At 53.7% G+C, this 12,315-nt stretch overlaps 1 protein-coding gene across 4 annotated transcripts in view; it reads right to left on the bottom strand.

Moving 5' to 3' along the window:
* The window catches only part of TRIO (trio Rho guanine nucleotide exchange factor), a 366,334-nt gene that overhangs the window by 8,061 nt on the left and 345,958 nt on the right, over positions 1 to 12,315 (bottom strand). For 2 of the 4 annotated variants that reach the window (XM_043488447.1, XM_043488443.1), the window contains 6 exons: positions 10,860 to 11,037; positions 7,607 to 8,406; positions 3,417 to 3,658; positions 1,478 to 1,616; positions 475 to 502; positions 113 to 275 (listed from right to left, as the gene is read on the bottom strand). In XM_043488447.1, coding sequence (XP_043344382.1) covers positions 113 to 275; positions 475 to 502; positions 1,478 to 1,616; positions 3,417 to 3,658; positions 7,607 to 8,406; positions 10,860 to 11,037 — 1,550 coding nt within the window. Of the gene's footprint in view, positions 1 to 112; positions 276 to 474; positions 503 to 1,477; positions 1,617 to 3,416; positions 3,659 to 6,618; positions 7,131 to 7,606; positions 8,407 to 10,859; positions 11,038 to 12,315 lie in introns of those variants that run through there. The other 2 variants (XM_043488445.1, XM_043488444.1) reach the window with 2 other exon arrangements.

Raw genomic sequence — 12,315 nt, forward strand, 5'->3', positions numbered from 1 at the left:
TCAGGGGAGGCGTCCCAGGGCCGAGGTGACCCAGGGAATCAACCGTGGGGGTTCTGGTGGAACGAGGTCATGCTCACTGCCAGAGACCCGGACCCCTGGGGGCCTCCCTCACCTGTAGGAGATGCTGTAGTGACCGTCGTTGCTCAAGGTGTTGTGTTCAGGCCCCTTCCAGGTGATGGAGGCCTTGGGGCGGCCGCAAACCCGACATCGAAGAACAACGGTCTCGCCTGCCTCACACGTGACCTCACTCAAGGGGATGACGAATTCTGGGGGAACTGCGTGAGAAAGGAGTCAGTGAGGCCAGTCGTCCGGCCCCTGCCCGGCGCCCACCAGCCTCCCCCAACAAATGAAACGAGATGCTGCCCAGGCCCAGAGCTCCACAGAAAACCTGGGCCCACAGGATAAACTTGAGTGTCCCCAAATGCTCCCCAGACCTATACTCTGAAAGACCAGAAGACAAAGAACAGGACTCACCGTCATATATGTAGTTGGGATTGAGAAGCTGAAATGGAAAAACCACACGGTGATTAACCAGATACACAAGCTATTTTGAGATATGTTGCTTTCATTCCAGGGTTACAGTTATTTTTGAAAGATAAGAGGAAACGTGATATGGCTTGCCTGGGTATCAATCGAAATCGACCACGCTCCCACTGCCTTTGAATGCACTTGGAAGCTTCGTGTCACCCAAATGTAGTTTTTTCTTCTACTCACGAACACAAAAAACTCAGAGATGCCCCCTCTTCCCATCCTGTGGGCTGAGTTCAGAGGGTCCCTGGACCCCCTCCTGCAGAACGGCCAGAGCCCTGAGCCGGGGGCTTTGAATTCCCCTCAGGAGATACTGCCTTGTTTTCCAGGCAAAACCCACACAGGTTTAAGGCAATCTGATTCCAGGAGTCATGTGGGCTGGAGCACCTGCCAAGGGAATTCACTGCAGCCAGTGAGCACCGGACTGGGCCACGGCTGCCCTGAGCTCTGTCTGCTTCTGAGGATCCAGAATCTGTCTCCCTGGCGCCTCACGCGGTAAAGAATCTGCCTGCAATGCGGGAGACTGGGTCCCATCTCTGGGCTGGGAAGACTTCCCTGGAGGAGGAAGCGGAAACCCACTCCAGTATTTCTCCCTGGAGAATCCCGTGGACAGAGGAGCCTGGCGGGCTCCGGGGCATGTGGTCGCAGACTCAGACGTGACTGGGGGACTCACACTTCACTGGGAACAGAGCAGTGTTCCTCCTCAGCCACGCATACGCCCACTGAGGGCCATGCACACCCACGTACCTGCTGCTCAGAACACCTAAGCGTACCTGCGCCTCTCTGTCCCCATGAGCCCCCTCCAAAGCCCCTTGGGTCTGCTCACAGGGCAGAGGGAGGCGGGTCGCTGCTGGGCAAGGCAGGGCACCAGGTCGGTGACCCCTCCTGGGCCGGGGCCAGCCCCTATCGCTTCCTGAGGTGCACAGGCTCCTGACGACGCCGTGCTCACCTTCACAGATACCTTGTTGCTCAGTCCTTCCCGAGACTTCCGGTAACCGTTCTCTAACTTGCCTTCCCGTTTGCCGTCTTTATCTTTTTTCTCAGATTTTTTCCTTAAGCGGAGTGCTGTGTGCCAAGATGTTGACTTCCTAGGAGAACGACATGTCGTTAGTATCACGCCTTCCTGGCATTCAGCAAATGACTCCTGGAAGCATCAGAGAAGCTTGCTGAGAAGCGTCTTATGTGGACACAGGATGACTGAGATTCCTTTAGCAGCAGTAATCGCTGCTAAGGAAAACTCTGCGATTTCCACAGATTAAGACCGACAGCTTCCTAAACCAAATTTTAAGTATTAAACTATAAAGATGTCTGTGATGGTTAATTTTATGCATCAACTTGACTGGACCTAAATATTTGGTCAAACATTAATCTGGGTGTTTCCGGATGAGATTAAAATTGTAATTGGTCGACTGAAGTCATCTGCTCTCCGTGGTGTGGTAGGCCTCGCATCTACTCAGTTGAAGGCCTGAGTCGGATGGAAAAAGCCCGCCTCCCTGAGCAAGAAGGAATTTTCCAGCATTCTGCTTGCACCACTGGTTTTCTGCTGGCCCCAGTGCAGATCTGAACTCACCAGTATCCGTAAGTCCATTTCCTTATGTTCATAATAACCACTCCCCAACCACACACACCCCTACTGTAACTATTTCTCTGGAGAACCCTAAAACACGGCCTGGGAATATTCTTGGGAAACCCAAGTATAAAATAGGATTCTTCAACAGTGTACTAGAATAAAATATTCCCGTGCATCAAGAAGAAACAGGGCAAGGGACTCTCATGGGAGATGAGCTCTTTGCAGGCTGAACTCAAGCCTGGATGTCTCATGGGGTGAGGGTGCTGAGCCGAGAGGTTTGGATGCAGTTCTGGAATGCTAGCCAGGCTGGGCTGCAAACTCGGCCGGGGTGCAGCCATGACTGGAGGGGAAGGTGACCACCAGTGATGCGAGTCTGGTCTTTTGGGCTGAAGTCTTTGGAGGCTTACAAATCGCAGTTCTGTAAAGCTTCCACTCCCAGAAACTACGTGGCTGGCCTCTCCCGTCGTCAGAGAGACTCAGGGAAGGGCAGAGTCGGAAACCAGCACCTGAATTCAGGCTTCTTTACAATAACGTTTAATGCAGCAAATTTGGTTTCAAGTTTCCTGACTGAAGTAATCGAGCATGTGTAAGGCTTGATGATAACAGCATCCCGTGATCTTTAGTTGCAGCTACAGAACGAGGTTCTTCACTGATGCACTCCCAGCATACCCGTTATATGTTAGGGGGCTGTGGAAAGTCCTCACCCCCCACCCAAGACCTCTGGGAACTAAAATACCATCATGCTCTATCTAGCGGCTTAAAAAAGCCATGTGTGTGTGTGAAAGCAGGTTATTAAAAGAAACCATCAGAATAAGGATATCAAACCAGTCCATCCTAAAGGAAATTGACCCTGAATATTCATTAGAAGGACTATCCCGAAGCTGAAGCAATACTCTGGCCACCTGATGCGAAGAGCCAACTCACTGGAAAAGACCCTGATGCTGGGAAAGATTGAGGGCAGGAGGAGAAGGGGATGACAGAGGATGAGATGGTTGCATGGCATCATTGACTCAATGGACCTGAGTTTGAGCAAGCTCCGGGAGATGGTGATGGACAGGGAAGCCTGGCGTGCTGCAGTCCGCGGGGTCGCAAAGAGTCGGACACGACTGAGTGACCGAACACCACCATCGCCACCACCACCACCAGCGTTAAGTCTGAGAGATGCACGCCACCCCAACCATCACTGTGTGGTTCCACACGGCGCTTAGACCTGAACGTGGTCCGCAGAGCGCAGCGCACCTTTCTCTCAACGGGCTTCACCCTCCCAGGGCCCCCGAGGCCTCTTCCGCGCTCAGCCCTCCCCTCGCCCCCCACTCACTTGAGAGTCCCGTCAGGGTTCTCCATGATGACTGCGCTGGTGTGCCCCAGGACGAAGCCCGGAATCCAGCCCTCGGCTGCGGGGCACTGGTCAGTGGCGGCTCGGAACACCAGAAACATGTTCTGTTGATTGCTGGCCAGAATTTGAACGACCTCTCCTTGATAGACGTTTATCTCATCCTCCTTCACTGCCGTGTAGTCGTGTGTCACCAACATGGTGGAGATGCTGCTGCTGCTTTCACTCTGGAGGGGGGGAGACGGACAGAAAGGCAGAGCAGAACTGAGAGAGGGTCTGAGGACGCCAGCGGGCTCGTCCGCGTGCTGACACTCAAGTAACTGACAATCAAGATTTCTCTAGAAGCAATTTAAGGATAATCTAAAACGACAAGAAGGCCACAGCGATGGCGAAACACTTTACTCTTGGAAGCTTGATTATTTCAGGTCCATCTTCCTTACACCATCAAGGGGTCAGCTCATCCTCCTGTTAACGCCATGATGGGTTTTGTCTATGTTACTGTGACCATCATGCTCGTTTTAAAAAGCATTAAATTAAGAAGCTGTAAGGAGTAAGCTCTTCAGTTCACTGATAAAGCAGGTCATGGCAAGGCCTCCAAAACTCCCAGATGAAATGTTCTTTGAGAACACGTTCCAGAATTGTGCCAAGCTTTTTGCATCCTTAGTCATTTCCACCTTTTTCTTTCCTAAAAGAAGAATGCGGGATACCTGAAGAGTAAGCCAACCACTGCTCTGCTCTCACAGAGAGTTATTCTGCCTCCTTTATGCTTCCTGTGGTGGGTGGCCCTATGAGCTCGCATGATTCCTGGGTCCTGAAGACATGCCGCTGTCCTGGGTACGTTCAGCATCGTGGAGCAGCAGTGGACACCGCTGGCCCTGTAGCTCAGGTTTCAGGGACATCCCTGGCGTGCAAAAGTCTATCTTCCCCATATCTCGGCATCCCATTGGGACCCAAACTCTTCAGGGCACTACTGTGCCTTTAGTATCCATCACACTGACTGACATGTAGCAGGCACCCAATAAAGGTTCAGTAACTCAGTCAATGAGGTGAGACTGTAAAAGTTAAACAAAGATCATTTCTTAAGGCCGTCTGCTCAGGTGTACAAGCTGAAGTGGTGTTTGCTGCAGACTAGCAGAAACACAAAAGGTATTTGTCCCAAGCTGTCATTTACCAGGTGACCCTTGTTCCACAGGAGGAGGAGGAAGCAGAGACCTCCAGATCCTCGTCCAATGCCTTCTATCAACAGCTGGGACATGGAGGTGTCAGGAGCTGCACTAGTGTGTTCTCAGAGGCTCCCACCAAGGATGCTGTCTGGATGGTCATGGCTTCTCAGGACTCCGATGATGCTTCCCTCCGCTGGACTCGTGGATGCCTGGGGCAGGTCCTGGGTCGGTGTAGACGCGACGCTCAGAAACCTTGCCACACGCCTGTCAGGTCTGGGCTACTGAGCTGCTATGACACATTGGAGCAGACAGCTGACCAGTGTCAAGGAGCCTGCGTGCTGGGAACTCCAGGGGCCAGGGCTCTGGGCCCGCAGCGGATGGTGAACTTAAACACAACGGGGTGGCCAGGGGCTCGGTCCCGTCACGGCTGAGGAGTCCGGTACCCGTTCCTGTCCCTCCGGGATGCCCACGCTGTCCACGTTGGGCTTCGGCCTCTGCACACTCCTTTACGCAATTTTATCCCATCAGCATGACTTACATAGCAGCACCCCATAGTTTTGAGACTACAAAGCCACATGTGCCAGAAAACATGAACAAAAACCAACTTCCGTGGCATAGCCATGTTTGGTCATGCAGGTACCAGCCTTTGTCTCATAATTTGAGCATTCTACCACAATCATAATAGCTCTTAGTAGTTTCTGAAAACCTCCTATGCACCAGCCTAAGTATTAGGCATTTAAAAACCTATCTCAGCTGATGCTGTCAGGCACCATCCTCGCCCTCTGAAGAGTGGAGGTTAGAAATTTACGGGGGCCACCCGGTCACCAGGAGGAAGGCAGGGCTTGTCCTTTCATTGCTGCCTGGGGGGAGGGGGTGGGCGCAGGGAGGTCGTGCATCTGTGTCTGGGCGCTGGCACAGTCACTGTCTGGGTTGACACATCCCCCACTTGGGCTCTCATCAGAACTTTCCAGAAGGTGCGCATTAAAGGAGGAAGAGGGACCTAGGCTGGGGGTTAGGCACAGCTGCTGGGCTGTGACCACAGACAGCGTCACGGAAGCAGAGGAGGAGGGAGGAGGCTGCTGCTGACCTGCCAAGGGGCTGGGACCGCCGGAGTGAGTGGGAGAGGACTGGGCGGAGGCGCTTCTTAATTGGGATGCTTAATGAGAGTCCTCGAGGAGACTTTTGAATGCCTGTGCTAAGCCTCTAGGGGTCTTCTCACGCCTCCAGGGCATTTCTGTAAGGCCCTTGGACTCGCTTAAAACACTGGCAATTTCCCTTTCCAGCTAACTGAGCACATTAGAAACAGCGAGAGGCAGAAATAGGAGGCACCTTTTGCAACCTAAACCCTGCCAGCACGTGTGCTAGGCTGAGATCGAGCATCCTGGGGGGACTGGGGGTGGGGGCACTAACCGTGGGCAGACACACAGACCCCAGCCCTGGGTCCTGCACTGGGGCGGGGGAGGCCGTTCCTTCTGAAACACAGCCCTCCTCAGGTGCTTAGGGGGAAAAGCGTCCAGGTTAGGATGGGCTCAAGGGCTGCTCCCGGCTGATTCCCAGGGGTCTCAGCGGCGAGGCCGTGCCCGCACCCTGAGCCGCACCCTAGGTGCCGCATCACTGGGCCTCTGCATCTTTGCCTCCAGCTGACGTTGCGTTCAGACGCCCACCTGCATACAGAGCATTTCAGAACTAATAGGCGATGGGGGGCCAGGCCACTCTGCAGGACATGGTCAGGTACCACGACCAGGACAGTGGTGATGGCCACAGCAGAGGATGCCTGCCCTCACCACTTCTTTTTGAGAGTGATGCTGAAAGGCTAATAAACGTACCAAGAACCATTTCTCGATTTCTTCCTCAATTACACAGAAAGATTGCGGTGAACAAAATACACGAGGAAAAACAGGAGGAGAGAACCAGGCCAAGTCAACCCAAACAAGGCATTAATGAAAAGTCCAGAGGAAAGAGAGAAACATGCAAAAGCCAGATTGCGTTCTTTTTTTTTTTGGATAAAGAGAGACAACAGACCCTTTCAGGGAAATGTATTTAAAAATTTATAAAAGGATCAAACATACACTCATGAGAACAGTTCTATCCCCTCACCACATGCTTTTAGGGAGGTGTTACGAATCGGATTCATCAGCCCGTGTAGGAAACAGTCCGGGAGGACAGTGAGGAAGCCACAGGATGGGAGGGGAAGACCCACCACCGCAACCCCGGGGCTGAGAACGAGGACAGTGACCGGCGAGGCCCCGCAGCGCCCCCTGCTGGACAGAGCCTGGCGCCCTCACTCCAGCCTGCCTGCGCCTCCGCTCCCAGCCGCCGGCCAGAGCCCAGCATCCAGAGGCCCTTAAAGCAGTCTCTCTTCCCGTGAATCGTGTGCAGCTGTTTTTGTTTTTGGGGATGTGTGGCGGGGAAGGGCAAATATTTCCACCGGAGAGATTCCTTCCCCTATTTGTGCCAGCTGCGTTTGCTTTGAGCTGCTCTTGGGCATTTCTTGAGTTTTTGTTTTGTTTTGTTTCCAGCAGATGAGTCAAAAACGCTGCAAAGATTAATTTAAGGCATAAAAGGGCACAACCAAGCGATGAGCAGAAAGCTTAAAGACTGTATACAGGTTTCAGTTTACGCAGGAGGTAGACGGCAGGACACGGACCCCTCTTTAAAAAAAAACCAAAAAGTGCGAGGAAAGCAGGGGAGGCGAGAGGAAGAGGAAGTTCCAAGATACTCGGCTGGTCGGAAGATGCGAAAAGCTCAGAGATGCTGCGTTCATTCGGAAGGTTAATGGTCTGCGTTCCCCGTTGTTAGCGGACACAAAGCAAGGAGCGAGTTAGTAGAGACCCGGGGCGCGCCGTCCGCCGGGAGCAGGTTAGCGGGCGTCCCCCGCCGAGTCCGCGGCGCGGGAGGCCGAGGAGGAGCCGGTGGAGCCCGGAGTTAGTACGAGGACAGCGGCGGCCAGGCAGGAGGTTTAGAAGAAGAGCCGCGGGACAGAGGCGGGCGCAGGCGGCCGGGCGCTCTTACCCCGTTGCTCTGGGTGGACTGCACGGACTGCTCGCTGGCCGAGGAGCACGTGCTCATGCGGTCCGCGTCCTTGCCGGGGGCCCCGTGGCGCCGCGCCTGCCGCTGCAGGGAGTCGCTGTCCCCCGGGAAGGTGAAGGAGCCGGGCCGGCTGGCGGGGGAGGCGGGCACGGAGCTCCAGAAGGAGCCCCCCTTCTGCAGGGGGCTGCTGGGGGGCAAGGGCTCCTTGCCGAACGGAGAGGGGGACGCGGCGGCGGCGGCCAGAGGCGAGTGCAGGGGCGAGGGGGCCCCGGGCCTGGCCTTGCCCAGCGGCAGGGGGCCCGGGCCGCTCCGCGGTGCCTCCTTGGCGGCTCCGTCCTGTGGCGGCGCGCCCCCAGACGACTTCCGGGGGCTCTCCAGCACCTTCATCTTGGGGATCGGCTCGGCGTCTCGCTCGGGACCGTCGGGCTCGCTGCCGGGAGGCGCCCTGCCGGGCGGGCCTGTGCCGGCCTCCGGGGCGGGGCTGCGGCTGGGAGGAGGCGGTGGCGGGCCCGGGGTGCACGTACCTGACATCTTGTCTGCCTCTGCCTGGCTCGAGGCTGCAGAGGAGACCAGCACGGGGGAGTGGTGTCTGACGGGCTGGGGGATCCGGGAGGGTCTGCTTCTGCTGGAGCTGCCGCTGCCGCCGCCGCCGGGGCCACCCCCGCCGCCGCCGTGGTTGCTGCCGCCGCCCCCGCCGCTGGGGGCCCCGCTGCTGCCCCCGCCGCCGCCGCCGCCGCCGCCCCCGCTGTGGTTCCTCTGATATTCTATGGGTGATGTCAAGGCTGCAAGGCACGGGAGAGATTCCGTCAGGGCACCGAGGAGGGGACCGTCACAGGGGCGAAGAGGGCACGACTGCCCCAGGCTCACGTCACGGGGGGTGGGGAGGGGTGTCCACCATCGCCCAGTCACCTGGATCTGGGGACACCCACCCATCCGCCAGGCAGCGGGCTGGCTCCACCCACCAGGGAAGGAAAAAGAAAAGGTCTTCGATTTAACTGTGCTTGTGTACTGAGTCGCTCAGTCCTGTCCTACTCTTTGTGACCCCACGGACTGCAGCCCACCAGGCTCCTCTGTCCGTGGGATTCTCCAGGCAAGAATACTGTTAAGTATGAACGAGTTAAACTGGCTCTATCAAAGGCAGTCTGCAAGTCCCGGGGAGGACAGGTGAGGAGCAGGCTGGAGGAGAGGTTTCCTGCCCAGGAGCAGCCAGCACAGCCTAAACATTTCCACCTCCGGGGAGAAGGAGAAGAATCAGCCCCGAGCATCCCTGCAAACCACCAGGGTCCCAGGGAGGCCCAGGGCTGCTGGGGAAGCTCAGCTGGGACTCCACAGGTACCAGCTGGTTCCCACAGGGGGACAGTTGAGTCCAGCAGCCGCAGAGCAGAAAGCAGTGAGGCAGAGAAGAACCTGGCTGGGGGTTACCACCGGCGGAGGCGGTGTTAGGGACCACCTCGGGGAAGGTGCTCCACAAACCCTGGGGGATCATGAAGCTGTTCCGTCTCTGGGCTTAGTGAGTTAGCTATGTCATCATCTGGGAAGATGCAGGCAAACACTAGCACAAGTCCTTGAGTGGGGCATGGCAGCCCACTCCAGTATCCTTGCCTGGAGAATCCCATGGACAGAGGTGACTGACAGGCTACAGTCTGTGGGGTCACAAAGAGTTGGACACATTGAATGCCTAAGCACAGCACAGCAACACAGATCCTTGCAGAGCTAAATAAAGCCTCTGCGAGTCGGACAGTCTAATGTAGCCCCTTCCTGCCTGGGAGACGTCGGGCAGGTGTTAAGGAGTATCCTGGAGTCAAATGACCTGTGATAAGCCGTGTGGGCCACAGCCCCGCGTAGGACTAAGCGGAGGGAGAGGTGGGCCAGCAGGGTTGGAGCCCCGACTCCAGCCCCGACCTCTGTCCGCCCTTGGGAGCAGCGTCCTCAGCATCTCTGGGCTGAGAGTCCAGGGGTGAATGGCATGGCCCTCTCATGCCTGTGATTCAGGAAGCAGCTCAGTTCATTTTAAAGAAGATGGTCTAAGCTTAGAGGTTTCCCAACAGTTACATGTTGCAGACTGGTGTTCAGTGAAGCACTCAAAAACAACACATTTAAAGAGATCTGCGTTCACTCACAGCCACGGGAGGGGAACTATTCTTCCCATGCATGGGAACCGTCCCCCTAATCCCCCTAGCCCCAGCCATCCAGTTGTAACTGCACACACAAGAAACGCTCCGTCAATGGCCTAGACAGGAGCCTGGAGTTAGCACTCGGCTGATTACCCTCAGCCAAAAATGCCATGTAACCTTGACCTTTCTCGCAGTGCTTGTGTTCCTGGCTCTTGAATGTCACTCGAGGTGTGGGGCTGGTTTTATGTGACAGAGAGATTACAGTGTCCTGTTGGACCAGGGCGTAGATACAGAACATGGACATGGAGAAAAGGACAAAGACAAGACATCAATGCGTATCTAGTTCTCACTGAATTTTTGATGCTCTTCAGTAATCACTGAATTAAAACCAGAATGGAAGGCAGTGGCCCTAAGGTGAAGCGAGCAGATTTAGGTCAGGGATATAAAAAGTCTAGCTGTCTGCAATGTAAGGTCAGCATGGTCTCTCTCCTTGCAGAGAAGACCTTTCCCTGGGGTGCTGGCACCTCACTATTGTCCTGAGTCGTACTGGATTATTATGGTACTGCTCCTCTACAATCACTTGTGTCATAGAAGTGGGAAGGAAAAAAATGCCTTGTTTTTAATAAGGAGGGCAGTCTAGATGTACCATGTGGGAGAACATAAATTTTGAAGTTGCACACAAGAATGTCTCCAACATCTCTGGCCAATTCCGTCTGCTGCCTTAGTCTTTCTCATGCATTCCTTTCCCAGGATGGGCTCTGGGGCACACATGCTATGGGAGACCGTGGGACAAAATGAACCGGGCAGTGGTAAGGGGCTCACAGCCAAGAGCCAGATGGCTGCTCTGTGTCCCCACTCTGCCACCAACAGCATATGGGTCCTGGAGCAAATTACAAACCCACTTTGTGCCTCAGCTTCCCCATCTTTAAAATGGGAATAATATCGGGACTTGCTGCTTCGGGTCATTGGGAAGATGAATGAAGCACTAGGTGGGCAGTGCTTGGTATAGTGTCTGGTCCACAGTAACTGCTCAGAGAGCCCTGTCACTACTGTTCGTATGTGACAGGAGAGAGATGAGAAATAAAATTGTGTACGTTTTGGAAAGTAACCACACACATTACCGTTTAAAAAATTGCGCTGGTTTTCTAAAATCTGGTTGATTTCATGGATCCATGTCTGCCGGACACTTGGACTGGATGAGTGCAGGATGAAGGTCTCTACCACATCACCCGTCCTTGATGTCAGAGCGAACTTACAGGGATCATTTTCCACGTTTTCCTCCAGGCAAAGGCAGCTCACCTTAAAAAAAATAAAAAAGCATTATTCACAATGGCCAAAAGGCAGAAACAAACCAAGTGTCCATTAACGGATGGATAAATAATCAAACGTGGTCTGTATACACAGTGGACTATTATACAGCCTTGAAAAAGGAAAGACATTCTGTCAATAGGCTATACCATAGGTGAGCCTGGAGGCCACTGAGCTACATGAAATGAGCCAGGGGGAGAACGCCCAGCACTGTGATGATTCCCTTTGGATGAGGCACTTGGAGTATTGTTTAATGAGGATGGAGTTCTACATTTATAAGATGAAAAGAGTCCTGGAGATGGATGGTGGTGATGGTTGCATGACAAGTGTGAATGTACTTAACACCAGAGGGCTGGACACTGACAAACGGTTAAGATGGTAAATTTTATGTGTCGGGAAGGTCCCCTGGAGAAGGGAATGGCTACCCACTCCAGTACTCTTGCCTGGAGAATTTCATAGGCAGAAGGAACCTGGTGGGTTATAGTCCATGGAGTTACAAAGAGTTGGATATGACCGAGTGACTGTTTTACCACAAAACAAAACAAAAAAAAAAACTAAAGCACATTTATTCCCACTGGTCAAGTGCAAAGTAAAGTTCATCTGGGGTCAAAATTGAAACCACCACTCTTTGGTTGAGCTACCATTTTTACTACCGCGAAAATCATTATCTCGAAGCTTTTTAATCATTCTTTTAACTCTGGTATATGGGGATCACCAGGAATTTAACGAGTAGCTTAAACAATTAACTAAAAATGTTAATCTGCTGGGACCTCAGGTCTCCTCTACCTCACTCTTGGTTTGTACCTTTTACAGGGCTCAGGGCCATCTGCAGTCTTTGTCTTTTTCTTAGTCAGAGAGCAAGGCACCCTGGGGCAAAGACTGCCTGCCCTGCCCAGCCCTACAGCCCCCTGCCTGGTTCTGAGTGCAGAGAAGATCCTTGCTGAATGAAGAAGAGAAAAAGGTAAGCTATATCCTCTCCAAATCCATGTCTCTGAACTTGAATAATTCACGTGGTCCTAGAGAAGGTGAAGCAGAAAAAACCTAACAAAGGTGAGGTCTTCTCGTGGTGGTAAAAATGAATGCTGCAGCCATACGTTCTCCCATCAGCCACTGGGGAACTCAGACAGTAGAGGATGGAGTGAATTTAAAGGGTCTGACATGTATTAGAAAATTCTCTAAATATTTAATAAACTGAAGATCAGGATTTGTTGCTGTTCAGTCTCTAAGTCGTGTCTGACTCTTTGAGATCCCATGGACGGCAGCACACCA

Source organism: Cervus canadensis, chromosome 16, assembly GCF_019320065.1.
Source record: "Cervus canadensis isolate Bull #8, Minnesota chromosome 16, ASM1932006v1, whole genome shotgun sequence".
Lineage (NCBI taxonomy): Eukaryota > Metazoa > Chordata > Mammalia > Artiodactyla > Cervidae > Cervus > Cervus canadensis.